Genomic DNA, 25805 nt, shown 5'->3' with positions numbered 1-25805 from the left:
ATAACACCAGCCTTTTCCTTTAAGTCTACAGCCGTTTACCATAAAGTATGCATTTGTCTGACCGTGTGTGTCATAATCACAGCCTGTAAATGTGTGCACAGCTGATTCTGTGTTGTTTGTGCTATAAAATACCAAGGGTGATTTGTACTGTAAGTGTGTGATCCTTGATTAATCCACTTGCGCTGAATCAGGTCCTCAACACTAGTATTGCCGCCTCTTGCTATACATTAAACACGGTGTAGCTGAAAAATTCAGATGTGTCACATCCTGATTGTATCAACATTAAGAAAGAGACAGCAATAAAAAGACAGGAAAGTAGCATTCATGCTAGATCAATCATCAAAACCTGCCTATTCATTAAACACTGTAATTGTACAGATGATGTAAATGAATGAAATTGCGATATGATTTTTATGGATAAAGAGTTAATTTATTCCATTTTCTCTGGGCGTCTGAATCTAATTGAAAGGGGATGTCTCCAGCACAGAGCTATATTCAATTGTTCTTTTTGAGAATGGGGGCGCTCAGCCTTCTCTCCAAGAGGTTTCAGGTGGTTTCTCTTCATTCAGCTTCTCTCTTCAGTTGATCTCATTTATGTGTAAACAAAACAATTCTGGGAGAAAACAACTGGCCCAGAAATATGCATGTGTCTTTTTATTTACACTTATCCTGCTTGCCATGCTTTTTATGCCATACATAGATTGGGTTATACGCTGGTTATTAAAATTCATTTTAAGAAGCTTACTTACGCGCACCACAAGCATGCACGTGCAGTCAGTACATAAGTAGGAACGTGTATGTTGACGTGTTTGCATGCATGTGGGTTTCAAAGTGTGACCGGGATCATTTTTCCCATCCTTTTTCTAAGGCCTTCTGTATTATCACCTATGAGGTTATATAGTGAAGGGTTGTTAGTGGAGCTGTTGGGTCTTCATGCTGTTATGGCCTTCTGAAGTAATGGTGCAGGACAAAGATATTGTTGAGACAGGACAACAGCATACACCCATCTTATGCTGTCTGATTTGATGGACAGGATAAGGGACTGAAGCATCTCTTTTGACAAAAAACTTTTTATATTTGTGTCAAATGATTGACACAGGTTCCAGAAATAGACTCCTTTTTTAGGAGCCCTAACAGACAAGATTAAGGGAGACACCAGAGAGGACAAGAGTTTGTGGCAGGCAAACTCCTAAATTCTTCACAACAAGGACCAGTTTAAATGTGAGGGAAATGCAATAAATGCTGACTACACATCTACTGTCTCAACTCCCTTGTAGGTCTTTATACGGATTTTTGAGCCCGGACAGGATGAATAAAGATGTAGATTCAAAAGCAGATTTGAATGTTAGAAATAAGTTATGGTGTCACATGCAAACAACCCAGTTGAGAGAAGGTTTTCTGGCATACACAACAAATAACAGTTTTCCTGGATTTTTCAGTTTCACTATGCCAAAACAGATGAATGAAATATTGAATAGCATGACTAAGAACAACACATTTTAGGACAAAAAGTCAAAACATGTTACTTTATGGAAAGCTTGCTCTGAGTGGCAATGTTGTGAGAGGATCTAATATATCTGATGTGATTAAAAATGTTAGCTACTCAAAATGTACCAAATGATGAAAATTGTTATAGGCTGGGAAGAATAGTGTCCAGCCTGACTGAATGTCTATTTATTGGTTGTGATCAAACATGAAGTCAGGCAGAAAGTTTACACCAGGGCTTCTCAAAGTAAGGACCAAGGTCCAGATCCAGACTGAAAGATGGATCAGTCCAGATCAGATTATGTGCCATGTTATGTAGAGACATGTTTTCTTGCGTCATTGGTTGTAGTTGAACATGCCCACATACTTATTATTATGCAATAAATCCAAATTTCATGAAGGTTATAATGTTCACTTTTTGGAAACACTGTTTTAAAAAGTTGTTGATTGAACTTTATGGTTGTTACAGGCAAACAGTGGTAAGACAAATCACCACATCTTGTTCAATGTATGTAATATATGTTAAGTCTTGACATTCATTCGTTTCTGTGTCCAGACCTCTGACTATATAGAAAATTTATAAATGGACCTCTGATGAAAGAGTGTGAGCATCCTTATTATACAGTATTAGTATGCTATTGGTACACAGAGAAAGATAATATATTTTTCAAAACCCATTCCTTTTCATTGCTTTAAAAACAGCATAAGCTTGTCATTAAATGACATTAGCAGTACAGCACACAAGTTAATTAAATTAATCCCCCAACCAGACCAGTTTTATGAGCATCTTGTGTCATTATGAAATGCTTGTAAAAGACAGTATTCATGGTTTGTGTTTGGTTTCAAGTTTCACTCCATTTCCAAATGTTAATAGATCTCCAGACTGTAGCTTCCACACTTCCTTCCCACTTTCTTTTGTTAAGTGTTTAAATTTTGTATCAACAATAGGCGTCATTTACTTTTACAAAATAGCAGTTATTACACCTTGAATTTAAAAAAAAAAATGTTCTCAGAAAAATGTTGCACAAACTACTGCATACAATTTAGCAGTTGTGTCACAACACACTTTACAGTTGGTGATGATGCTAAGGAGGCGAAGGGGGAGGTGTAAGGAGGCTTTTGGGTAACACTTAACACACACATTTGCAATCACACACACACACACACACACACACACACACACACACACACACACACACACACACACACACACACACACACACACACACACACACACATTTTTGCACTCCCATAAACAGATTACAATGGAATGATTTCTTTCAATACTACTACAAGAACCTGTCATCCATCACAGTATTAATGTGGGATTGTTATTTAGGATTAAAATGTACCCAGAAATCTCCTTACTAGCCCATTTTGGATACTGGACTATTATTGACTCACCCTTTTACCATCAAACTACATAGAAACATTTAGGAAAACTAAGGATTAGATAACTGAATCACTGTTTTTTTGCTCTCACTTCTTAATATAATGTGGGAGTGATCGCTCTAACTTTACTTGTTCACAGGAGACTGAAAAGAAGATTCTACGATTTCTCACAGGTTCAGTGGTCAGGTTTATTTCTGGCAGCAGGCTGTCTAATAACACTGTCAAATAACAGAAATCGATGTGGTTAAATGGTGGTGAAGCTCCTACCCCAGGCTTGAGTCAACAGAAAGCTGAAGGGTCCCAGCTCTTTCACAATGTGATCGTTTAGTTCTGAAAGCAAAAATAACCCCACAAGCCTATTCACTCAAATGTACATTGCCTGATATTTGTGTTTATCATAAACTGTCAATAATCCACTTTTTAAAATTTAGATACATAGACTTACATGATGACAAATAAGACGATACTGTAAAAAGTTACACATATATCTTCTAGATAACCAGAGGTGGGAATAAGTGAAGTACATTTGCGCATTTACAATTCAAATACTTGGCTATTCTACAGATAACATACCTTCACTATACCATTTTTCAAAAATAAACATCTAATGTTTTCCCTACTACACTGATATGACAGTTGTGCTTACTGGTTATGAAGATAAAGATTTTACATTCACCATGACACATTCTAATAAATTAATAGGTAAATAAAACGTCAGTTAAAAATCTTATCTTGGGGAACCCCGATGATTGATTAGTTGGGACGCATACCACGCAACCATGACACGCAAACTTTTGTCGCATGTCATCAACCCCTCTGTCTTCCTGTGTTTCTTGTCTCCCTATACTGCCGTATTTTATGATAAGGCCTATTTGATATGATCAGAACATGTGTTCATGGAGCTTTTGTTTAGTTTAGGCAGAGCATTGAAGTGGTGCTGATCGGTGTCAGCTGTCTCAATCACAAACTGTATTATTGGCTCATTCATGCATCACCTGCTCAGCTACCAGCTGACAAGTAAAATCCAATCATATCTTTGCAAGTGTACTAAGTGGGCTTTATAAACTGTTAGTTCTCGGTACTACTTTGCTGATTTCCTCATGCAACACTTCTTACTGCTGCAACTCCTGCCACTATCCCAAAATACTCCTTCCTAAAGCTTTGACAACGTTGACTGAGATCTAATGTTCAAGTTTGTTTACAGGAAGCTTTTATTGTATACAACAATGTGTCAGGGGGATCCCTTCTCTCAGTCAAATCCTTGTTGCTGCTTGGATTCTTTGATAGTTCCTTCAAAAGCAGAGCCTTTTCCACCACATCTAACTGCATAAGCATTTGTAATGAGTGGTCAGTATCTTAAAATGAGTATCTCTGACTGATCTATAATTGGAGTCACTCAAAGTCCCTCAGTGTTTACAGGTGTAGTAAAGACATAAAGAAGTTCAATTAAAGGTACAACTCTTTGTAATCACTATTTTTACTTTGATAATTGGATATACTGCACTGCTAAAACTGCTGACTACTCACACTATTTTTTGTATCTGAGAAAGCAGACAATGACAGCTCATCTGACCAAATGTGATATTCTCACTGTGATGTCACCTTCTGGCTGTTTGATTTTAACTGTAATATAATATTAGAACTTATTTTTTTCAGTACCAAGCTGGAGTCATCAGAAAGTGTTATTTTCCATTCCAGATACCTCTTCAAAGTAATTAAACTGCAAAACTAAAGGAAGCTGTAAATGGAAGCTATAATGACGTTTGATCATCCCTTTGGCTGTTTATAATAAAACCCTGCTACTCAAACAGACAATCTCAAGAGTTGGACTCAAACTCTAAAGCTCTGAAGGCTGACCCTCTTATAAACACACAAAAGGCACTTTCCATTACTGCAGTTGTTAGGCGTTTTGTCCTGGTGCAGTTAGTGTGGTATTGATCATTGTTGGTCCAAGTCCTCAGGAATCAGCTTGTATTGATTTCACTTCAGTTGTAAGCTTCCCTTTCTAACCTATGTCTCACTTCAGACCAAGCACCTTTTCAAACATCCTAACCTCTCAGCTGAGGGTTTACTGAAACACATCATTACTGCAGCACTTTCCAAGGGAATTTCCAAAATCAGTTGTTTGTCCAAAAAAGGACAGACAATTATAGCTCTTTTCAGCCATTAGCTGTCGAAGACTAAATTTGCTATGGCCTCAAACACTGTGAAATATAAACTGACTGTTTTGTCTTCATTCCATTTTCCAAAGGAGATTTCTGACTATCAAGCTTGGCATTGTGGGCCACCCACAACAAACTGTGATTAGTCTGTTCTGTCATAAAGTTTAGTTTTATGTCTTTAATTTTCAGTTTTTGTTGACACTCATAGGGGTGTTAATTAAATTATATATTTAAGCATCGAGGTGGTAGTTAGTGCTGGTGTTGTACTGGATTGCATTATATTCAGAGATGTTTTAATATTCCTTCCCCTTCATGTAAGTAAATAGGGAGGATTAAAAAAAAACACCTACATATAAACATATGATTGAATTTACACGTTTCTGACAATGTCAACAAAAACTGAATAGTCTAAACTTTGTAGATGCAGAATTTACAGAGCTCTTGCACTGAATTGCAATAGATTGTACAGGTCTACCTAATGAAGTGGCCAGAAGAAGAAATAGAAAAGGAATGGCTCAGTCTAAAGCCAACCGACCCCCTCCTTTGCTCCTGACAGACAAGAGTCATAATTCCTACGGCTGCTAGAGAGCTTTGTTGCATGAACCTAAACAAATGTTGTTTTGAAATGTTTGCTGAAACAACTGTTTCTGTTGTTTTTCTTGGTCTGTATTCTGCTGTTGGCTTCTGATGATTTGTACGGTCACATACTGAATGTACAAATGTTTTAAAGTCTGATCATTTTACCACTGAGGCTGACTTAGAACAAAATGTAGGGTTAAGAAAAAGGACATAGCCATAGTAGCTGGGTTTCCGTCTATATGCTTTATGCACATGTCTATTTGAGCATAAAAAATGAAATATCAGCTGAGGTGGAAAAGTTGCGTTGAGTTAATCAAGATGTACATGAAGGAATTACTTTGAATCACACAGCCACTGAAGAGAGGAAAAAGCGGACGAAAACAGATCTGATCTGTGTGGGGCAATGATGGGTGTATGTCTGTGTAGGTCTTGCTGTCTGTGGACAGATTTTGTCATCGCAATAGCGGCACAACCATGAAGGATGCAGTCACAAAACTTTACAGGTGTGTAGTTGAGATCAAAATGAAGGATGAGTTGAAAGATTGGTGTGGTATGTGCAAGGCCACCAGAAGGTAGGGGGTTCTCTTGTGTTGTGTGGACCCTTGCACCATACACACCATTTCGGCATACGGGGTGGGATTATCCCATCGCAAGATGGTTTTGTAGTGTTGTGTTGTGTTTGATTACATTTTAATGATCCTCGTCGGGAAATAGAGCCATTACAGCAACAAGTAATTGTTGTGGCGCCTTCTAAGGGGAAAGAAATTACAGGCTATTTCTGCTGCGCCATAAAAAGTGGAATGTCCACAGACTAGAGGTCCACAGAGTACAAATGGCCTCTGCGGATGGTCCTATTTTTCTGCTAGTAAAGTTCGATAACAGAGCCTTTATATGCTCTGAAAGGGTCTGGGTTTAGAGTAATCCTGCCCTCGACAGACTTATCATCCTGAGGCCTAAGTGAGAAACTGGAAAATCCTGGAGCAGCTGGTCATCTATTGGGTTCCAGCCTCCCTTCTTCCCTGTGGGGATGAAGCAGGATGGCGTCTTAGGTTTCCTGAGGTAATATCAGCAGGGCTAAAGAGGACGATGTATTTCACTAAGGAAGGGACACAGAATTTCCCCCCTTAACACTTGAGGCCTCCAAAGAGATGTTAGCAGGAAGATGGATGTTGGCAGCTGGTGTGTTGCAGTTGTCTGACCTGATATCCATTGGTGTTAAGATGTAATTTCAAAGCTGAAGACTAAAGGGGGTGTTTGAGTGCAAGTCCAGGTGGTTTGGGGTATATATTATGAAGGTTAGGGAGGGGAAAAAGGTAGGCTGTTTTTTAAAGCTTAAAGTCATTGTCTGATATAGTGTATGTTCAGTCTCTTGTCATGGTTAAATGTTGTCACTTAAACTTACAGTGCCTACTGCAAGTTCTATTGATGGCAAAAACTAAAATTAACAACTTCCCTCCCTGAAGAATCACCTTAATGTACATCATCACCCATATCCAAAACTTATCTACAGTGTCAAAGAAAGTGTCCAGCTGTGATGGACAGCAAGGATATTACTTGTCAGGGCTCAGTGCTATTCAGCCGTTTGACTGAGTCTGATGATGCACCTTTCAGAAACAGTTTTTATCCAGCGTGAGGAATCAGAGGGTGACTGCTAGAAGGTAATGATATTTTCTGCTTTAGTAACATAGTTATATTGTTAACACAAACATGGTAATAAAGAATAGCACAATTTGATTTCTGCACAATCCAAATGAGAATTATATTACTTAAATATAATTGTTTAAATTTAACTATTCAACAAAGTAGGGACTTTAACCAAGGCAAAATGTGCAAAGTGGCAGCAGTACCATCTGCAGCAAAAAAGCTATTGGACGTGCATAATGGAAAGCAAATATTTCATTTCCACTTATGACAGTAACAGGACATGACAGAATACAATATTTGAAGGACTACAAAAGCACATCATCAGCAGATGCATACTGCAGATGGAATAGAATATGCAGATACACAAAACTTGTGTATTTGCATAAATGCAACATCAGTACAATATGTGTTTCTAAAACAGTGGGATTATTGTAGCTCTTCAGGAAGCTCATTGCCTAATTTCGAAACCCTGACAACCAAAGTCCTCTGGTGGCAAATTTAAATTGGATTTCAAATTTCAATGTCCTACTGACATCTAGCAATAGTCAGAATCATACTGTAGGTTAAAATAACGATAATACGGAGCTTTTCCAACTCATTCTTTTAAAGCTGTGTGATGGAACTGTTGATGAAAGTTTTTAAGTATAAACCAAGTTCTTATTAGTAAGTTTGATTGATTGTTGACTGCTACTAGGTGTGATGTTTAAATTTGAATCTAAATCAGGTACTTTTGTAACAAGACCAGTCAGGATCGTTCAGTGTAAAAGTGATATAAAGTAGCATATCATCTACATGGAGGGAGTCTGTGCTGTGTGTTTACAAACTATATGACCCAATGGAAGCATCAAAAGAGAAAGAAGAACTAGACTCAGTAATGACCGTTTTGGTGCATCTTGTCTTATATGGAGATTAGAGTATGAGTTAGGAGTTACCAAGTGGGGGGTCCTGGCAGCCTAGTGGTTAAGATGCATACCATATAACTGCAACGCCACCTGTTATACTTCTCTCTCTCTTCCAGCTTCTTTTCTGATTATATCGCTTCTGTTGCTATAAAATAAAAACAAAATAATAAAACCAAATCTTGTAAAGGAGTTACTGAGCACAACTGAGAGCAGAACCTGAGACATCACCTCAGTTTTTATAATCATTTTTACAGCTGCCATGATCTTTAAATGTCACATTTTCCTGAATACAAATTACAGGAAAGGATATTGGTCTCTTTGAGAAGTGCTATCTAACAAACTGGAATCTATGGAGAAACTAAAAGAAAAATATTTCTTGTAAAGAAACCCAAACGTTGATTAGTGCTATTTTTTAACTATTGTAGTTTGTAGTGTCTGTGTATGCATTCAGCTTGAACACCTCAGCACAAACACTCTGATGGCTGTTGACACACAGGAGCACCCAAGATGGTCTCTGCTGCACCTTGAGGGGAAAAAATGGAGGCTGAACGTGCTCTATAGTTGCATCAGCTCACTACAAATAGGGTGGTGGAAAAGGAACATACTCCCTTAATGGTTTAGTGGGTGCAGTAATTTATTGCAGCTATGAAAGACGTTTGAAGCAATATGGCTGTAGTTGTAATTATGAGGAAAAAAAACCCCACAAACAAGTTTTTTTAATTTTATATAATATAAATATTATAATAATATAATAATATAATATATTAATTATATATATATATATATATATCAGTTTGTAACCATTAGTAATAAATGAGTAAATATTCTTCTTCTTCCTTTATTATTATTATTCCTTTAGAAAGACTCTGTGATACCTTTTAAGAGCATAAAAGGTACATTTACATAAAAGTATGTGCTATAGTACAGATTCAGGGTTGATGATCTGATGGTCTTTCAGATTAGCGATGATAATGCCAACGATAAACTGATCCTACTTTAAGTGCTGTAATTCGTGTACAACCAACCCACATACTGACATACATACTCACTAGTGCCCCAAATGTGTATTAGTCCGTCACTGATAATAGTCCGTAACAAATACACTATTTACTCCTCTTTAAGTAACGTCTGCTAAAAACTACAGTTCCCAGCAGTTGAAGGAAATTCCTTTACCTACTTCAACCATAAAACTATATACATATGTGACCAGTTTTTGAAGATCTGCATCTTGAGTAGGATTGAATGGGTTTAGAGCTGAGTGCCACAGACTGGAGAGTGAAGTCCGAAAGTTTTGAGAGATGGGCTAACTCTTTGTTGGTTTTGTTTTGTTCATGGTATCTGTTGACAGTAAGAAAAATGTACAATAAACCAGCTAACGTGGCAAACAGTAATTCATCTTCCATGATGTTATATTGACAACGAGCTTCCTCCTGACTGGCAATTGGTGTTTCTGTTCTCTCCTCAGTGAGTCCGGATGTGACCGGTGATCAAAAACATCACCATCATTATCATCATCATCCACCTGTCGAGGATTCAGAAATGGAGGGCAGATCCAGGGGCCTCGGACTGACAGGAGCCATCTGGGTCTTGATATTGCCTTGTTTACATATGCTCCTGGCCTTGTAACAGCTGCCTTTTTGCAGCATGAAACTTTCAAGACTTGGTTTCAAGCTTCTTAATCCAGAAATGAAAGGGCCAGTGGACATAACTGGCTCCAGTATGTAATGGAGCACCACTTCCACACAGCGCAGAACACAGTAGGAGTGAATTCATTGTGTGGAAATGACAAGATACTGTGGCTTCTGTAAGACAGCATATGGTTCAGCTTTGCTAATATTAACTGGTTCTTTTTTTTATCAGTTACCTGGCATTCATTAACACTAATAATGACCTACTTATAACAGCCAATTTCGGAAATAACTACAGGGAAAGTTTTAAAATTTTGGTTTTAATTTAATTGTATTTCTGCACATAATATATATGACCTGTAGATATATATAAGCATTAATATGCTTCTGCATATCACACTTTAATGCATTCTGCACAGTACGGGTTGTACTTCTTTTAAATGGGATTTTACAACTGCTGTGAAAGGAGGCAAGTAACCTAAACGGTTAGTTTAAGTGTTGGATTTGAAACTTAAAAAAAAATCCCAGTCTCCACAGCTCTTTGCATTTGCAATATTTGTACAAGCATACAACATTTGTACATTAAAATGGCCTGTTATTCTTATACAATCCTAGGAATCCCTTCTGTGTACAAACTTGCTTTTTACATTCATTTTCATACAAAATTGCTTCAGATTGTGCTTCAGACCATTGTGAAAAAACCTACAGAAAACTATCAGATACGTCCCGTATGTTCTTATGCATTTCCAAATACTGTAGGAACAAAAATGAATTCGAGACAGCTGCCTCTCTTCACTTGTAATAGCTACCATGCTGTCCAGAGTCCGTTTAATTGCTATATATCATTCCAAAATTGACCTATAATGCTACTGCTGAGAGACACTGTGAAAGGAGAGGGGTAGACAGGAGGAAGTGGGGGGCAAGTGAGAGAATTCATACTCCTTTCTTCTTCAGAAATAGATTAGTTTCCTCAGGAGTCTATTATCATCTTTCAAACTCAATCCTCCTCTGCCTTCATAGGCCTGGATGGGAGCTGATCGCTCCTGGAGCCACTGGCGAGGAAGAATCACATTCCTTCTACCTGCTATCTGACTGAATATTGCTGGTATGTTGCTGGCAGGTTTTCTGTGCACAAAAAAGGAAAATGATCTGTTTCACATATGCCATGCATGTCTGTCAGTGGCTGAGAGAGAATAGTACTCATTGGCACTGTAGATTGGTTCTTGGGCTCACATACGCTGGGGAATTACTTGTAGAGCTAAAAAAAAAAAAAAATTCAACTTTCGAGATTCTGTAGAAGCTAAAATGGTACTCGTTATAGCCAAATTCACTATTCATATACAGTATATATACGCATATACATATATACCACAAAAATAAACAAGGAAAACATTAAAGCTGCTACTGTAGATAGATGACATTGTAAAAATTAACTGAAACATTCCATGGGGGCTCAAGGCTAACCCTTTTTTTCTATATGGGTTCAAGTGTATATAAAGATTTGTACCACCTCATACTGTAATAGCAGTAAAAAATGTAATGATGTAAACATTATTTCTATGATGACGTGACCTAAATTTATACTCATAAATGTGTGTGTGACCTGTAGTCATTTCGTATTCTGCTCGTCTTAATGTGGAACTGAGCAATGCAAAGTGAAAATTGGATTTCATCTTCAACTTCACCTTAAATTCTTTTTTTCTCTTTTTTTTTTTAATCAGCTGAAGCTTTCTATTTTCCAGCCAAAGGTACAGTCTCCTCAGGTACTCTGTTTGATCAGATATTTTAAAAGCCCGCGACCTTCCTCATGCTGCAGTTGTCCTAAAGCATGCATAGTAATTGTTATCATTAGTCATTTTCACTGTTAATATTCCAGGTTAGACTTTTATCATGATACAGTCAAGGCTGTCGGAGCATCTGAATCAGTTGAGTAGCTCGGAGCTTTTTCAACTACATCTCAAGGTTTAGAAATGACAACTTTTAGATTAATTGCACTTATAATTTCTAACTGTACTTTCAGCTTAAGGTCTTGTATATGAGACTTTTGTTGAGTCACAACCACAGCCCTAAACCTATTACATCATAAAGTTTTCACCATCAAAGTCAGAGCTATTCTCATTTGAACAACTGTGTTAATGATACTGTTAAAGAAGTGTTAGGTCTCTAACTAGATGACAGGCAGCGCAGCAGCAGGCACAGAGACAAAGCTGCCTTGAGGCTAAACGTAGATATCAAGTTCTACAGGTTCTCCTGTACTTAAAGGAAATGGTTCAACTCGCTGTCTTATGTGATTATTATAGCTACATATTGAGACAGTTTTCCAGAGGAAGGAGGAAAGGGGCCAGATGCTGATGCCTGTGTCACCCGCATCAAGACAGGTGTCATCCTGCAGGCATTGCAATGTGTCAGAACCTCTTGAATAACAAGTTTACTGTCCAACACTGCATGTGTAATTTGAAAAAGAAATTCCTGTGACACATGCATCACATTCTTATGATACATACTTTTTTTTTTTCAATGGTCTTTAAAGGAAAACTACTTTAACTTTCGTGGCTTGGATTGTCTTTTGAATCTGTTATAACAATGTACTCACCAAAGTAATTGCTGAATGACAACAGCAGAACTGTTAAAAATAGGTGAGACAGACACAAGCAGTCAAACGATTGGACAGGTTTTAAACAAACCTCCAGGATAATAAAACTTGTTTGGAAGAGACAATAAAGGTGAACAGTAAAATGATAATCAAAGCTGTCCACTGTTGATCCCGACCCCACAGTTAGCAGACTAAGTTCCCGGTTCAAATTTGACCTACCCTTTTTGCCATAGTTAAATGCATTAGCGCTTTCCAATCAACAATAGCGTCATTAGCAACTTTCACTTTCACCCCCAAATAAAGTGTTGGCTTGTTTACAACCTGTCTGACTGTCTGTCTGTTTGTGTTCTTTTGTTTTTTTTGTTTGACCTGCTGTATTTTTAGCAATTTCACCACTTTCTGAGATCTCAGAAATTATTACGATGAATACAATATCATCATAACTGATAGAAATGATGGTGCAAACTATGAATAAACAACCTGAGACTGCAGTTTTCCTTAAACTACAAGAAATGTGTTTGCATTAGTTTATTCTTGAGACTCTGTTCATTGTAGTCCTATAAGTCTATGAAGTAACTCAGCTTGTAGCCTTTTTTACAGCAGTGTCCTGAGGCTTTGGGTTGTCATCCGTCTTTTCTGAGCAGAGCAGACTAACCTTCCTCTTATAGGCCAACACCCCTTGGCTGACCTGCTGGGATATGTAATCCAGGGTTTCATGTTTTCTCATGGTTTTAAGGCGATTCCTTTCACAGCATAAATCACTGCTTTTCCTTGGAAACTGCGAGTTCTGTTTATAATTTTGATTTTAAAACAAAACATTTAGGAGAATTCATCAGAAAATGGTGTATATTTCTTTTCTGCCAAGTCTTAAAATATATATTAGATGACATGTTAATACTTTTTTAATAAAATAATAAAAAATAAAGATAATACAACAGTAACTGATGATGTTTGGCCAGCTTTTTTCAGTGCTGATTTGAGGTAGTCAAATCTGAATCTCATGTGCAGGCACACTTTTTTTCTCACAAACACACCCAATAAAGTTTATTCTAAGGCAAATTATACCACTGGTGCAGGTGATGTAATCTAAAAACCAATCCCAAATATAAAATATGTTATCTTATTTTTAATATTTTATTTTTTTCTTAACAACCGTAACGCAACCCCTGGAAATTGGTTCGCGACCCCAGGTTGAGAACCACTGTCCTAAAATACAGTTTTTAGGAACACCAAAATTACTCCTCATGGTTCCTTCAGTAGTTATGACAACCATACTTAGGCAATGACATGGCAATACACCCCTGTGTGATCTCTGTAGAGAAAGATGTAATTAAGTTTAATTTGAATGGATGAAACTCTGACTTTTGACGATTACTCTTTATTCCTCACATTTTAACACGTAGTGGTTGTCAAAAAGGTGTTGGTCAAAGTGTACGGAACAATCATACTCTTGCAGTAATCCTACAGTGAGATCAGATTCGATCTTTCTCAGTGCCTGAAAATAAGAAATCTGTCCGCAGCCCCTGTGTCTTGTCAGTTATCATCGTTAACTTTACTGTTTTTTACTGTTTTTATTGTTTTTAACCATTAAATGAGTACCTCTGTCTACACGTGTGGAAACATCCCAGAGGCCACAAAGATGACTATCATACAGTGCAAGTAGTCAATTATCACACACGCATGAAAATCACTTTTGGCTCTGACTGGAAAATGTTTGCTTTCACAGAACATAATGGAATTGCAAATACTTAATTAAAGGGACTATTTAGAGATTCAAGTGACTATCCTTATTGTTTGTGCAACATTTAACTTACCAAAAGCCTCTAAAAGCTCTTTTTTTAAAAGGCCAACAAATTAATCACTATCATATCATGTGAAATCAAATTACATCAACAAATCAAAATGATTTCATGTTTAATTTTGGACAGGTATTCAAAGGGCAGTTATTCTTTGTAGAAACTCAGCCTTTGGCATTTTCCTTACTTGTAATTGGGAGTTGAGAAACCTGGACAGCAATAGGACAGTGTTCACTCCCCTCACAGAGACCAAGAAATGGTGATATTAAAAAACTCATTAATTTTAAAAGAGCTGAAGATGGGTATTTTGAGTAGTTCTCATCACAGTATTTTCTCTGTGCTGGAGTGAGTCCAATTACAATACACGCTGGTGTCTTCAAAATTACTCAGAAGTAAAGCCTCCAATAGTATGAACCATTGTCTTTGGAGTCTTTTATCTCTGCATACTGAAGATGGGCTCCTGGGACCTTCTAAAGAGAATAGTGCTGAGCACTGCTTAAACGTGTTGAGAGATTAATTTAATATTCTCATCAAGGTTTCTGTTTCACTCAAAATTATTACTCTGACCTTGACAGCAGCTAACATTTAGCCTCAGCTTAAGCGGGAGCTGTAATCATTATAGTGCAGATGCAAACAAGGCTTTGTATCATTCTTAAAGTTGTTCATGGTGAAACCAGTGTTTTCAGAGGCTTAACTCTGAACACAAGACATGCCTTTGAATGAGTCAAGGAGATACATTGTTGTGAAATATGATTGAGGCCATTTTAAACCAAAGAAGGCTTATTAGTGCAGTAACATTGCATTTTCTTAACAAGTTCTACCGGCCTGATGTCTAAATGGTATTAAGAGCAAGTTTATATAAATTTTGAGTAATTCAATATGTTTTTATATTTTTTTTCCCCTGGTTTTGCTATATTTCCCCAATCTCCATCCAGCCAGTAGGTCTGTCAATCTGCCACTTTGATCCAGACCATAATAGCTCAACAACTACTAGACGAATTGCCATGAAATTTGATACAGATGTTCATGGTCCCCAGATGATATATCCTACTGGCTATGGTGATCCCCTGACTTTTCCTTTAGGGCAGTGAGATTAATATTTGCGTTTTGGAGTGAAATATCCTGACGAGTATTTGACGAATGTTGGTAATCCCTTAATTTTTCACCCAGTGCCATCGTCAGGTAAAAAAAATGTATTTGTCCAGTGCTGGTTTATGACCAAAAACCTGCAAAACTAATGGCATTCCCCTCATCCTCAGCCTAGCCTTATTTATTTTGTAAGATCTGGATAACATGAAGAGCAAATAAAGTTATGTAAATTTAATGTGTTTTATCACTTTTTTTCAGCGATAACTTGTGCTCGTTGTATTTCCCCATCTTTCTAAGGACGATCTGGATCACAAAAGTGCAGGTTTGAATCCCAGGCCTTGCTCTGTTCTTGGAAAGTCCATCCCAGTGTTCAGCTTACTCACAGGTCCGAGGTCTGTGTAACATTACTTAAATCCCCCCTACTAAAACACACACATCCATCTACTATGCACAATTACTGTGACAAACTGAAGCAGGGAACAGTAGTACTGATGCCAACAGGGTGAGTTCAGGTCAAATGCTGCTGTTGACCCATACAGTGTAAAAATACAGAAACATTATGGATAATCACAGGTATATTTTACTGAATATTCACAGCTTGCTCCAATGGTGGGGTTAAGAACCTGCATTTATTCATGACTGAGATGTATCATTTCTATTATTCATTTGTTTCATTTTTCATTTTCAGACAGAAAGAGATCAGTCAGCGTCAATAAGCACCAATGTCAGCCACCCTGCTGGCCCATAGGTACTTTTTACGTTTCCTGATGTATGTTTCCAGACATTAATGGTAAGCTGAAGGCATGGCCCAATTACATACAAACACACATATACACACACATGCGCACACACGCACGCACACACGCACACACACACACACACACACACACACACACACACACACACACACACACACACACACTCCAACCTCCTGGAGACAGCAGTCTGTACCTTCTCACTCCCTTGTTTTCAGTGCTCATGCCTTCTTTTTTTTCTCTGAGAATGGGGTAAACAGTTCCATCAATATAGTGTTTTCCTGCTGTCTACCCACCCACCGCTTCCAGATGAAACAGGACTACAGCACAGGTCTCACAATAAACCCTTGCATCCTTTCCCTCCCCGGCTTTTGCTCTTTGGCAACTTACAATATAATATTTACTATTTCAGTAATAATATTCAGTCCTTCCTTTTCATAGACATGCAAATTAAGGCCATAAAGAGGTGCATATTATTATAATGTGGAACAATTACGTAAAAGGGGGTGAATATAAATTATATATATTTCTGTGCCTTATTTTACATATCAGATACATTTATCTTGACTGACACAGTATCAGTCATAGGTGTCTGCGAGTTCCACCTGAAATTTAAATTTGCCGGGATATGAGCCACGAGCGCTGGGTTTATTCTCTCCGTGAGCTGAGAACTTGGTTCAGGTGTGAGGATAAGTGACCATAAATAAGCTTGAAATGTGTGTGCAGGAGTCTAACGTTTATGAAAATGTTAATTCATGTACTGCTGTAGTGTGAATTGAGCCTGCAGTCTGGTAGAGAAAAAAAATCTGTAAAAGTGAAAGTGAAAGCGAAGCTGAGAAACACCAGTAGATGACATAAAAGGCAATATTGAAGCGCATGTAAAAAATCTAAATATATTAAATTAATATCCGACATCAAATGGTGACCAGACGGAAAGACCACAAACAGGAGTAAATACCAAAAAATATCAGTTTGTGATTTTTTTGTGAACAGGTATGCGAATAAGAACTTTCACCATCCATGTGCAAATGTAACAAAACAAATATTTTCACCATTTCTAATTTTCAGAACAAAGATGTTGTGACAAATGCAGCATCAGAAATGAGTTGATTCCTTCCTGATGTGCCTGAAGACTGGAGAGAAGAATGTGCACTGTCTTCATCTCCATGTCTGCTCTTGGAAGGTCACTTGGTGTTTGGCAGTATTGCAGAGTGTGCGCCACACAACAAAGGGCTAATAAGACAATCAGACATACTGTCACTAATCCTTAAAATGTGCAGTAAAATCTCTCTGGTGTTGGAGGGAGGAAAACATTTAATTAATGTTCCCCTTGTTTACACTTTATCGTTTTGGAAGAAGAGTTTGATTTTATTTACTGGCCTACTTATCACAGCTCACACAAGCATGGCTGTCACTGCTTGGACCATCCCCATTCCCTCTGACCCATTTGCCAGACAAGCCAACCTTCAAAATTTCAAATTTTCAGATCACATAAGTCATGCTTAAATCTCGTCCCAAATATTTCTCCTCTGCTGCAAACCACCACCTAATTTCCCCCTCTTCCAGTTCCCACCCACTTTCTTTTGCCATAGTTCCCTGGTGCAAGGTGGGTGTCCTGCTTAGCATCAGTTCCGGACTGATGTCTGACACATCCTCTCTCTGCATCCAGGGCAGACGTACTGCCAGTTCCATTCATGACACAAGCTGCTGCATTATTCATGCTTCTTAATTAGGCAGTGAATCAGCCGCTTATAGGAATGAGACATTTGGTAGATCAGGGTTTTGGATGCCACTTTCAACACGACTTTGACACCGCATACAAAAGCAAACATGATAAGAAATGGCATTGTGACAGAGGTTGGAGAAGATGTAGTATTTTTAGCTACGAGTAAAGATATTATTATGATCATTTTAAGAAAGGGACAAATGAGTACAGAGTGCTCATGAAACATCAGTGCACACAGAGTCAAACTCACATAGATGATTAGGAATGTTACACAGCACTTTAAATACACACAAAACACCTGAAGACAAACAGGCTACATAGACTGACTGAATGTTTGCTCTTCATGCTGCCAAGTCGGAAGAAATTATGTGTAGTGAATTGGTATTTTTTGTTTATCATGGACCACTGCCTGAAAAGAGTCACATCCAGAAGAGGTAACAGCAGCAGACACCACAGACTGTCTTTTTGCCTGTCACGAACTTTACATTTTATGATCTCGATAGAATTTGGATTGAAATACAAAGAGCAGCAGAAAAATTCTTTAGAGAAGATGTCCTTCATATATCAAATACCTCTGAACAGATTCATCACGACTCATCAGAGACTTTGTATCATTTCAAATGTTAAAATATTGTTAGGAATGATTAAAACCAAAATCATCTGTATCAATTTTTCTAACCTTTTATACCGTACTGTAATTATGCCTGCAACTAGTGATTACCAGAGATTATTATTGATTTATCTTCAGATTATTTTCACAAATATTTAATGAATCCTTTAGTTTTTGGAATGTCAAAAAATAGTGAAAGAAATGCTTCTCACAATTTCTCAGAGCCCCAGATGACGTCTTGCTTTGGCCGACCCCACAGTTAAAAACTGAAAAAAACGGTGGAGGTAATTAGATCTTTTGCCTAAGTAAAATTAGCATTACCAGTGTAAAAATAAAACAAAATGTCAAGTAAAAGTCTTACATTCACAGTTTATATCTAAATAAAATTACACGAGTATTAGCTTCAAAATGTATTTGAATGATGAGTAAAAGTACTCGTCTAAACGTACGCATTGTGCGGAGTGTGTCCGTTCAGAGTGCTATATACAGTACAGTATATATTATTGGACTATACTGGTGCATTAGGGTGTATGCAGCATTTTAATGTTGTCAAGGTGGAGGTATTTTAACAGCTTTATATAGTGGGTAGGTTAACCGATATAATATAAGCATATTTTATAAATTGAACGTGTGTTTCGATTTGTGCAGTCTTAATCTGAAATGTTTTTCAGAAACTATAGCTGTGAAATAAATCTAGTGCATAAAAAAGTATAACGTTTACCTCTGTAATGTAGTGGAGTAGTAATATAAATGGAAATACTCAAGTAAAGTACAAGTACATTAAATAGTACAGTGAGTAAATAGTAAATGTGATGTTATTTTCCTCCACTGACAAACACATTCAGTTAAAAATGTTTTAAAACAGAGAAAAACAGCAAATCCTCAAAGAGGAGAAGCTGGAATCAGAAGATTATTTTTTTTGTTTGTTTTTGACCTAATGATTGATCTGTCATTTAAATTGTTGCCAATTCATTTCTTACCACTCGATTAATCAATAAGTTCAGGTCTGACTGTAATACTGTTTGAAATGATTAAATATTAAAATAATTAATAGTGGAGGAGACCGGATGTTTTTCTGTTTGACATATAGTAATATAATTATTACTATTAGATTATTAGAAATTTAAACGTTGGTAACAATAAGTTTTCAAAGTCTGTGTTTTAATATCATTTCTTTATTCCTGTTCATATCCAACAGAAGGTTAAACACTGGCTGCAAATGTCATATTTTCGGAGCCAACAAATCCAAGCTGCTTTTGGGAGCTAAGCCTTTTTAGTTTTCTCTTGTCAGTTGAAAAAAAGGGCAGCATGCTGTACCTTTTGGCACTGGAGCCATATGCCTCTGACATGGCAGTATGCATGAGTACGGATCAGCACGGCGACAAGCCTAACATCCAACCGCATGAGCTCAGTAGATTCCTCCCTTTCTCGAGTCAAGTGGTGGGTCAAAATGGATAAAACCATTCTTTTTCTGTTCTCTGATGCATGCTAATACGCAGTCTGTCAGTAGTAAGGTGGCAAGGCCCTCGGGGACGGTTTTGCATTGAACTATTTCTTGTCTGTAGAAAGATCAAGGAGGGTAATCTCTGTCTCTGCTATCCAGGACTGTTCTGCTGTGTAATTCAGTCTTTATCCTAAATCCGGAGGGAGGAAGACAGCAGAGAAAGGCAGAGGGAGAACCTATTTAAAAACCTCTAATGTACGAAACAAGAAAAAAAAAGAAGTGTATTTGCACAAGTGACATGATTGCAAAGGACTTGACGAGGGGACACTTTTTCACATGAGGTTAGATGGAAATGCATATTCAGAATATTGTTTTTATAATTACAATTAGTCCTACAAAGCAGTGCACAACCAATATTATATTTGAACAGTTTGTTTCAGCAGAATTGCAGATGATGAACGAGCCCTTCAAGGACAATAAACACTGCCTACCAAGGTCATATCAATATCACAGGAACCAGGTGAGTGTCCTCGTGTATTGAAGCTGCCATATTGGTTTTGAAAAGAAGTGTAAACACTCAGAGAGTGTGTTGAGAAAACATCAGCATCTGGTCTTATCTGTTAAAGCAGAAAGAATTTTTTTTTTTTTTTTCACAAAACTTTTAATGAAGCTTCTCCAGAAAAAATATGATACATGAGATTCACTTTGAAACTTATTTATGTCTTATTACACAGCACTGGGTTAAATCAATTTAATTGCTCAATTCTTGTGGGAGTGAAAATTGAAAACCAAGGTTTAATTTCATAGGTCTCTATTTTCAAGGGATTTTCGCACTGTCTCTAAAGCCCTCACACTATTACTTGTCATGTAAAAAGCAATTACAATCAGTGCCTGGATGAAATGTGTCAGAGAATCCATTAACAATGTCCTCAGACCTCAATATTTACAGTCAGCACCCTACTTTCAGAGGTAACACTGAGTTTTATGAGTTGTGAAGGGCAATTAAAAGGCATTGGTCTCATTGTCCGATCTGTTTTGTTAGGCAGTCTATTTGAGGCAATTATGGTTTCACAAAGGTATTTATTGCAGTGCTGTTGTATTACATTGAAGTGTATTAGTGTTCCTGTTGTGTCCAAGCCTTGCATTTGACAAAAAGTCTTTTGCTCATACATTACAGTTATTTAACTAAACTCGTGCAACTTTAATTGTGTGGATGCAAACAGAAGGTCTTTAAAAATTACTGAAAGGAAAACAACACTAGATCGTTTTCTCTATCTAACGAGATGAGAACAAATACAAATAAAATTCAATATGCTCAGCCTAATAAAGTAAACTGTCTTACAGGAATAGGGTGTCGTTTAGGGAAATACATTTATTTGCACTCTTGCCAAGAGTTGGATGAGAAGATTGACATGACTGTACGCTGAGTACGAAGGTACAGCCAGCAGCCTATTAGCGTAGCTTAGCATAAATACTGGAAACAGCTAGCTGGATGAATCTGCCATGAATCTGTCAAGAGTCAAGGAAATTTCTCTGTTTCTCCCTATTTCATGTCTTTATGTTAAGCTAAGCTTATCATTAGCTGGTAACAAAAACAAGTGTCAATTCTTTTATTCATTTTTTCTGTATTAATGTAACTGTTGGAATATATTTTCTGCAGTTCATCTCCCAACACAATTGTCTAAATATAATGTTAAAGCCTTTTCCAACAGTGGTAGGAATATAATTGTGTATGATTCTTTAGTTTATTATTAATTTAATTGTTGTAAATTCTTTCTCTATATCAGGGCTTTTAAAAGTCTGACACAGTGTTTTCTGTGATTTCTAAGTGGATTTATGGACGTTTGCTTGGGATGGACATCAGAGATGATGATATCCCCATTTCTTATCATAACTGACTGTGTATCGATTCTCTGTGTTCGGCTCTGTCTGGCTCTGTGTTTGATCGAGTTATGACTCATAGAAGAAGAAATGTCCCATGTTTGGGATTAGGTCTCAAATTATGGTTAGGTGTAGCCTAGATAACTGGTTTGGGTCAGGTTAGGCATGAGCAGCATAAGAAAATCATAAAAAAAAAAAAAAAAAAATGAAGCAAGTTTTCTGGTGTCCTGTGTTTTTAACCCTCTTGTGACCCCTCAGGCTTACCTAGCAACACCTTGGGAAGGTTCCCAACCCCCAGGTCTAAAACCACAGTCCTAAATGCTAGCTACAGCCCTGCTTCAGCAGTAAAAACCCTAAAAGTTAGACCATCACTTATTAAAAGAGCACCCATATCTTGTTTGATATGTCAGTGGCTCAACTGCTAATTTGTATCCTGAAACTGAAGCAAAGAATGTGGATGGCTGCATAAATCATCATCATGACCTCTGACCAAATTATTTCTGCTGGTATTTAGTAACGTTATGGCCTGCGTGTTTTAGCAGCCATTTGCTGTAGCAGCAACAGAAAATACTAATCAGTTAAATTAATAGAATTCTAATACTGTCCAGTTGTGTGAAGGTTATTCAAATATTCTGAATGCAAAGCTTAAAAAAAGAAAAAAAACTATGCCATTGGATCAGATGGTGCAGCTGCAGTGATAGCACTCAATATGTACAGTATTTCTCCAGCTTTACAGTGAAGCAAAAGTAATTCCTTTTATAGTCACAGACGTTTTGCCAAGAGCACTCCAAAATTATCGAGTGGATCCCACAGAAAAACAGCTGCGTCTTTGAAATCCATAAACTTTTCGTATTTCATCTGGAGTTTGGCCCTTTCACACTGCTTTATCCATAATTGAAGCACATAAATAATTGTACAGACAGAAAGAGAGATTAGAATTAATAATTCTGGTTCAGATGTAAAGCCGTTTCGTGTTGTCCCCATTGATGTTGTCATGTGAAAATGAATAAATGGATGTTTGGGGGAGCTGGTAAGATGTAGTGAACGAGGCAATGCAGTAAGCTTTTTTTGTCTGTCTGTCTTCTCTGTCAGCCAGATGTTCTGCTGCTTCCCCCTGACAAAACATGACGCTGAGCCAAGTTTGTTGCAGATAGCAGTTAACACATTAATGTCAACTGTGCTTGACACAGCTTGACGTTACCTGTTTCTTGCCTGTTTCTCTTTCACTTAATCTTTCGGTGGGGGAAGATAATATCTTCACTTTTTGTGCATTGAGCTTTGGGATTTCATTAAATTTGTAGGATCCAGTTTCCAGGCAGGAGACCAGAATAAAATGCAGCATTCAAATACTGATTCGGACGGCGATTACCATGGCAATGGTAGAAGCTTCAAAGCTTCGAGGCATTTGGGTCAGCTCTACTCGGGACAGTAATCAAAATGGAGACACAACAGAGAAAACTACAGTAAACAAAGTTATTTTCTAATAAAATGTTTATTATTACCTTTGTATTATTTTCTGTATACAAGAATGTGTAACAAAAGCCAAATAAGCAACCCATTTTAGTCTTTTAAAAAATGGTAAGGCATGTCTGCTTGTATAACCATCAACTTCAGTACCCCCCAAACTCTTTTAACAGCGTGCACTGACAGCTCCAAAAATCTTGTGTGCTCTGTAGTTATCTGATTATGCAAATCACAGCACCGCACTCACAGCATATGTTTTAGCAAAAGTGCAGCAAACAATTAACGTCAAAATGGAGGAGAAGACCTTGCATAACACATTTAGTTTTAAACATTTTGTAAAAAAAAAAACCTCAGCCAGCCACAATTGAACTTTTTTCAATTTTTCAAATGCCAGAGTGAACAAGACAAAAAAAGAAAAACAACAACAACAAAAAAAACCCATAAAACTCTCACAGACAAATTTCAGAGTGTGAACTGCATGTCTGACCATGATAAGATAGCTTTTTAGGAGAGAGATGTAATATTGATATTGAGAGAGGAATACACAAGGCAGTGGAAAATGGCAACCGTACCTCTTGTCGTAACGAGAGATGACTGTTGTTTGTAACAATAGAAGCTCTTTGGAAAAAATCTGGACATTCTTCTGAAAACAGTCTTTCCTTAATTCAATTTCTTTACCGTGTTTCGGGAACGCCAGTGAAGACCTGCCTCATCCTCTCTCATCCAAAACTCTTGTTGCAATCACAGCTCTCGCAGAGGTTCTTTGGGCTGCATTCAACCTGTGTATGGCTGCAGACACTTGCTGAGTTTTTACACTTGCACACACGTAGTCATGAAGCTTCACTGAGGAGGCAGCAGTGCCAAAGCTTAAACAATGCCAGTCTCTGAAGCCACGCAGCCTACTTCCTGCCTTATTATCGAGCACACGCTGTACTGATCGTTGTGTTTCACTTCCGATCCTGACTCAGAAAAATCTTCCTCCACAATGCTTTTTAATACTTAAACTTAATTTATATGGTTGTTTGACTTCAGCCATATTTACCCCACTTACTTGCACTTCTAATCAACTCTTCTCTTCCTATATACTGTATATTTATTTTCTTTACCGCTTATACAATCACCAAAGCACAAAGATCATCTGAATGCAACTCTGTTAGTGCACAATTGAGTCTAGTTTTAGGAAACAATATGACACTGCACTTAAAATCAAAATAAAAGTGCTGACAAAAAAAACACCTACATGTGTTCAGTTCTAAACGTCAGAACATTCTATATCAAGTGACAAATGTAAACATCTGAAGCTAAAATGTAATTATCAGTCTGCGCTTCAATGGCCTATGTAACAGACCATGATTTTTACACTTAACCTCCTCCATGTAAAATGTATGTATTTGTGTATCTGCTATCCAGGACTACTCCTGGGTGGGTAAATCCTAACAGATCAGGAAAACTGTTGCTGCACATCCGGCCTGACAGCTAGTTACTTTAATAGTATTTCATTAATATTCAGCACATTATGAATAGTTACTGCTGGATGTCCATCCTGTCTGACTACCTCCCATCTGTCTCGTATGTTAGGCTTTGTGCTCATGTAAAGATGCCATGATCCAGCAGATCACACATGAGCAATCCGAAATATCCAAGAGAAAAAATGCAGTAGAGTGTAACCTGTGTAACTTCTGCATGAACAGCTGAGTGAACACTATTTTAGATATTGAGAGGGGGATAAACTGTGTTTATGTGTCTTTCGTTTCCACTGCACCCCTGGTTCTGTCTCATACAGGATTTGAACTAGAAAAGGCTCAACAGGCTTGCTCGGTCACCCCTGCAGTATGTGCTGAAATTTGCATGTACTTCTTTTGGCCAATCAGAATGCATTTAGCAACCAAAGTATTAGAAAATGCTCATTGAATTCTAACCTAGAATCCACTCATCAAAGAGTGACTGAAACAGCAACGGGACCAACGACATAAATACGATGATATGAAGATGGCCTCCTTTTTCTCTTGCTCCAGGGTTACTGTGGCATGGAGTATGTGGATGGATCCCATGCATGCATGGTGCATGGCCTGCACCACTCCATCTACACTTCTGAGCTCTTTCCTGAACTCAACTAATAACATTGACCTAGAGGTGGAAAACTAAGAGGTCTCCAACTCTTCAGTCTGTGACCATTTCTCTGTGGCTCATGTTCTTGGCGGCCATCTCTAAATGCTGCTGCCCGGTTCTGCTCATGACAACCTCTTTTCTTTGTTCCCTCGTAACATCTGCTTGGCTTGCTCCAAGCTACCCGGACTGCGTGTTGTATGGGTAATTTCCTTATTTTTTTTTACTGCTGACCTGATGTCCTCGCGAGTGACTGAGTTGGCAAACCATCTAGAAAACATGATGGAAATATGGAATTTATGTTTGTATTAATTTGAGGAATGTTACAGTCTACTAATGATGATCATTTTTCTTGTCCTCAGCGGATGTTACAGGAAGTCACACGCCAAATGTACGTGATTGCGATTAGTCGTCTGTTTTCATTACTTTTTGTCACATTTTGTTTTTATCTATTCACCAACTTTTCACCTCGGCCAAGAGTAAAAGTGTTTCTGTGGTTTTCCAGCTTTTGCACTCAGGTTTTTTTATGTGCAAATTGAAAATATGCTT

The 25805-nt window shown here is 37.6% G+C and overlaps 1 protein-coding gene across 1 annotated transcript in view; it reads left to right on the top strand.

Moving 5' to 3' along the window:
• gpc5a (glypican 5a) overlaps window positions 1-10396 on the top strand; it is a 121378-nt gene extending 110982 nt beyond the window's left edge. The window contains exon 9 of the mRNA XM_040142045.1: window positions 9630-10396. Within this exon, the coding sequence (XP_039997979.1) occupies window positions 9630-9790 (161 nt within the window). The 3' untranslated portion in view covers window positions 9791-10396. The remainder of the gene's footprint in view (window positions 1-9629) is intronic.
• The last annotated feature ends 15409 nt before the right edge of the window (window positions 10397-25805 follow it).

Source organism: Xiphias gladius, chromosome 1 (genome assembly GCF_016859285.1).
Source record: "Xiphias gladius isolate SHS-SW01 ecotype Sanya breed wild chromosome 1, ASM1685928v1, whole genome shotgun sequence".
NCBI lineage: Eukaryota > Metazoa > Chordata > Actinopteri > Istiophoriformes > Xiphiidae > Xiphias > Xiphias gladius.
This window is presented reverse-complemented; position numbering and strand designations above follow the sequence as displayed.